Raw genomic sequence first — 5167 nt, 5'->3', positions numbered from 1 at the left:
TATACAAATTGATGATGATGAATTGAAAGTGGATAATGGAAAATTGACAGTTGTTCCTTTGAATTACGAGTTTCCATTATATCATGATGCAGATACAAGGACTATTGGTTTACTGGCAGATGATAGTTTTATCATAAACGAAAACGGACTCTCTGTCAACTTTCCTGACCCTCCACCGCCAGAGACGCTGAAGAAACCACTATATCGTGACAATGGAATCGGTGTCAAACTTCACAAGAGTTTGAAGGTGAACAGTTCAGATGAACTCGAAACAAATACAAGTCAACTATTCAAGGCTTTTGGGGCAATAAAGACATCGTCTGGAGCAGACAGTATCCTTGACATCGGAAGCAGTTGGCTTGATTTCGGCTTCTCATCTCTGACTGAACTCACAGACGTCTTAGGGGAGGTAGATACGACTGCCATTCGACTCATGACCGACACTTCTACATTCAGTCAAGCCGGTTCCAAGTTGTCTTTGAAGAGTCCAGGATACGAGCAGATACTGTATGGTAACATGACTTATGGATACAGTGGGAGTCCTTCATTCACCTATTCGACAACGCTACAGGAGTTACGAGTGCCTAACGTGAAATTGAGCGGTACATTACCAGCAATCGGTGGAGGCTCGTATGCTGTGTCCAAGGACTACTTGAGTCAGTATTATCAAGGCAGTCAAACAGGTGCAATTGCTATCGGCCCCGAGTTTAGTGGACGGCGCGAGATTGGGGTTTTGGTTGATAACCAGACCATATGCATCATTGGTAATCAACTTGTTTCAGGACTGATTTTTCAGGATTTTAATGGAGTTGCTATTAGACCTGGTACAACTAACGATGTGGTACTATCGTTAAAAGCCGAGGCTGGTAGTTGTCTCCAAATGGTCAAAGCAGATACGATAAAAGATGTACTGACATGTAGCAATGGAATTGAGAGATTGCAGAACGATATACAATTGAGTTTGAAATGTGATGCGAATTCAGGGCTTGCAATGTCAGGTCGTGATACAATCCGTGATATATTCACAGCATCCCAAGGAATAACACGGGTTGGCAGTGATTTCAGATTATCCTTAACAGCACAGTCTCCTGATTTAACTCTCAACAATGGAGTCTTAAGTTCCAATATCAGCGCTGGGATTGGGCTTCAGAAAAATGGTGCCGTTTTATCTGCAAACTTACGTGGAATAAACGGTGTCAGTGTTTCCGGAGACTTGATTTCATGTTCCCTTTCCGGAAGCGATACCGTTCTTCATGTGGGTGATACCTTGAAGGGAAATTACATTGGTTCGACAAATTCTTACGGAAGTGTCTTGATTCTTGGGAACCAGATTTCATACAATTTAATACCACCGCAGTTTGTATCCAATTCACCCAACTTGATTATCACAGGAAGTTATCCGCTATATAACTTTACCCTCATCGACCCTACACCATTGTCCAAACAAAGGGATACCGATAATACTGAACAGACTGACACAGCTGAAGTGTTAAAAATGGATGTTCCTGGTGGAAATGTGGTTATCCTCTCTGGCACAACCCCTCTGACAACAATACCCTTTCCAGCAATGGTATCGCCACCGTTAACAGTTCCCATGGCTGTAAACTCCATCCTCCCAATCGTCTCAACGTTTCCTTGGGGAATGATTTTCGGTGGTCAGAGAGAACGAAAAGTACAAAGAGATTCAGAAGGGCAACCTGTGCTCGATAGTGAAGGTAACCCTGTATACGAACCAATCGACCCTGTTACCTTCATGCCGCCTTTAGAGCCTGGAAGCAATGTTGCAATTGCTTCGGACCCGATTGGAGGCTGCACTCGATTACTATTTGATGTACCAAGTTGCTATCGTACCATCAAATATGAGCACCCCCAACAAGCGATTAACCTCTCGATGCTACGGGATTATGATACCGAGGTTATTAAACCATGGGTAGGAACACAGATTACGAATTTGACGTCAAACAATGTTACATTTGGAGGCAATATCGGTGGTAAAGTAATCACCGGAACCAGATTGAGTATTGCTCCGGCTTCGACAGGCACTTCATCGGTCATGACATATTCTACATTCGATGGAACTAAGAGTTCATGGCTTGGTCTTGATGGAACGGGATTCTTAGGATACAACAACGGTGCTGCAACATGGCTCGGTGCCCAGGATTTGCCTATGTACATATATTCTCGAACTTCGAGTGCGCCCTCATTAGGGCTTTGAATTGACACAGATGGGTCTGCTACATTTGGGAAAAATCTAACCACTGAAGGGGATATGACAGTGGGGAACTCACCTGTAAATGGTCTGAGGAGCCTTGTTATAAGGAACAGCAGCGGCGGGAATAATGCATGTCCAATTCTGTTTCTAAACAATGGTTCAGCCAATTCAGGTGTTCTTTTTCTAAATGGCTCTTCGAGAACCGTGGATGGAGGGGCTCGAAGCATGACACTCAGGAACGACGATGGTCTTCTTCGGTTGCAATCACAAGGCGCACGTGGAATCAATATTGCAGCAACAACTGGAAACGTTACACTGGATGCATCGACCGTATCAACCTCTTCGACAACAGGTGCCCTAGTTTGTCCTGGTGGTGTCGGTATAGCAAAGGATTTGTACGTTGGTGGAAGTATTTACACCAATGCGAACAAAGTTGCCACGGAATCCTTTGTAACAACAGGTTTGTCTGGTAAACAAAACCTATCCCCTTTGCTTGACAATATAAGTAGTCTAACTCCGGCCGATGGAACTTTTTTGATGGGTGGAAATGGCGGTTTTTTCAGGATTGTACCTAAAGATGAAATTCTCAGCGCATATCAACCCTTGATTTCACCATCAAGTTCTCTCAATCTAAGTGGTTTAATGGCACAAAATTCAAACCCCAGTGCTACCGCTATTACTCTAGGCAATACTAGCACTGCACAGACATGGGGCATCCATGTTTCTGGTTCATCGAATGGAACCCTACCTTCTGGAGTGTTTGGGCTGTACTCTTCATTCCAAGATAAAGGTTATGTTCTCAGACTTGACCCTTCAGGTAATTTAGTTGTGAGTGGAGGCCTTGGAGTTTCGACCGATGCCTATATTGGCGGAATGCTCTATATTGCTGGCATTGAAGCCGCAACTCAGAAATTTGTAATTGACAATATTGCACCAATTAGTCAATCGTTATCTTCATTGACAACAACGGTTACTAACAACAACAATGCTGTTAACACAGCACTGGCAACGAAGCAGCCAATGAATGCTACAACTAATAGCCTGTACACGATGATGGTACTGTTGGGGAAAGTCGAGAAATAGGTGTTATCCTACAACTAGACTGGGTGCACCTGAGAGGTGGATAGCCATGTTAGAAGCTATGCCGTCGCTAGAGAACGTCTCTGGGGACTTTGTGTCGAAAGAGCAGCGAAAGAGTTGTATTACAGAAAGAAAAACGGGGTCCTAAATATAGTACAGATCACATGATGACAACCTGACTTCGACCTCTAATTTTGGGCGCATAAAGCAACTAACTAACGAAGTGTTTCGACAAGCTTGTAGCGCGGATTCAGGGCTTTCTAGAACCGTCTTGGTCTTGTCGATAAGTTAATAACTCGCTAAGTTATTCAAGTTACCGTCCCATGGCAACTTCGATGAAATCAATCAATTAATTCCAACACTTCCCCTCGCCCAAAATTCCATTCTATTCTTAGGCTCTTTTGTTTGTTGCGTCATCCAGTGATTGAACGCCAAGTTCTACACAACACTGGGCAAACCTCGGTGCAGGAATTGCCTTGGTAAGAACATCTGCAGTCATCTGTTGAGTGGGGCATCTTCTAACTGAAATCTCGCCACTCTGGATGTGTTCCCTGAGGAAATGATAGCGTATATCAATATGCTTCGTCCGTTGTGAAATCAGGGTGTTCTTTGCCAGTTCCATCGCGCCGTTGTTATCCATTTTGAGCACAGTAGGGCCTTGTTTGACTTCCAAAAACCCGAGCTCTGCTAAGAGGTTTCTCATCCAAATAACCTCTCGTGCACAATCTGATGCCGCAATATACTCTGCCTCAACTGTGGAGAGTGCTGTGCATCTCTGCTTTGAAGATTTCCAAGCAATAGCGCCGCCTGATAGCTTGAGAAGCCATCCTGAGGTTGACTTCCTATCTGAGAGGTCTCCACCCCAATCTGCATCGGAATAGGCTTCCAGATCGTCGCTGTTTTGCTGATAAACAAGCCCGTAGCTTGCTGTCTTTTGCAGGTACCGAAATATCCTCTTTATGCCCGTCCAGTGCATGTTTCCAGGCGCCTCACAGTGCCTAGCAAGTATCCCAACTGCTGTACTGATGTCAGGCCTAGAGGCAATCGCAGCAAACATCAAGCTGCCTATTGCACTGCGGTACTTCGATTTATCTACCATGGGTTGCCTTGACCCAAGAGCCTCAAATCGAACAGAGGTATCCAGTGGGGTCGACACTGGGTTCGAGTTTTCCATCTTGAATCTTCTGAGCACTTCACCAATGTAATGTGCTTGATCCAGGGAAAGAATGCTGCGCGGTTCATCTCTGATTACCCTTAAACCCAAGATGTGGTGGATAGGGCCAAGATCCTGCATCTTAAATCGCGCTGACAATGTCGTTTTGACCCAATTCATGTCTTCTTTTGACTTGGTTGCAATAACCAGATCATCGACATAAACCGCCAGTATGATGAGCCATTTGTTTATGTTTGCGCACTCATCTTTCTCATGTGGTTTGGCTTCCTGAACCTCTTCCCCTTGCCAAATGTAAACACAAGGCTCGTGCGCCAGCTGTTTAAAGCTGTTTTCGAGGAGGTACGCATGCAGGGTATGGTTCCATAGCCTTCCAGCTTGCTTCAAACCGTAGAGACCCTTCTTCAACAAGCAAACAAACTTGTCTGGTGGGTGCTCTGTTGAAATTCCTAGGGGTTGCTCCACATACAGCTCTGAATCAACCTCGCCATTCAGAAATGCTGTTGCAACATCCATTTGATCCAATAAAAGCCCATGCTTTGCTGCCAGGGCAAAGATCAGTCACAGAGCAGGGAAGGAGATGACGGGTGAAAAGGTCTCATCATAGTCCAATCCATGGATTTGACTGTACCCTTTGGCTACAAATCTCGCTTTGTGCCTTTCTACAGTGCCGTCAGTCTTCCGCTTTGTTTTATAGACCCATT

At 44.8% G+C, this 5167-nt stretch overlaps 2 protein-coding genes across 2 annotated transcripts in view; both read left to right on the top strand.

The window, feature by feature from the left end:
• Nucleotides 1-2215, top strand: part of SPPG_08833 (uncharacterized protein) — a gene marked incomplete at both ends in the record, with an annotated part of 7688 nt that extends 5473 nt beyond the window's left edge. Inside the window, one exon of the mRNA XM_016756973.1 lies at nt 93-2215. Within this exon, the coding sequence (XP_016612636.1) occupies nt 93-2215 (2123 nt within the window). The remainder of the gene's footprint in view (nt 1-92) is intronic.
• A 222-nt stretch (nt 2216-2437) lies between these two features.
• SPPG_00317 (uncharacterized protein) lies at nt 2438-3295 on the top strand (the record flags this gene model as incomplete). The annotated part of the gene is made up of 1 exon (XM_016748644.1): nt 2438-3295. One exon carries the CDS (start codon nt 2438-2440, stop codon nt 3293-3295), a length of 858 nt encoding a protein of 285 aa, XP_016612635.1.
• Nucleotides 3296-5167: the final 1872 nt, after the last annotated feature.

The sequence above is a fragment of the Spizellomyces punctatus genome, assembly GCF_000182565.1.
Source record: "Spizellomyces punctatus DAOM BR117 chromosome Unknown supercont1.1, whole genome shotgun sequence".
In the NCBI taxonomy this organism is placed as follows: Eukaryota; Fungi; Chytridiomycota; class Chytridiomycetes; order Spizellomycetales; family Spizellomycetaceae; genus Spizellomyces; species Spizellomyces punctatus.
Note: the sequence above shows the minus strand (reverse complement) of the source record. Positions and strands in the feature narration are given on the sequence as shown.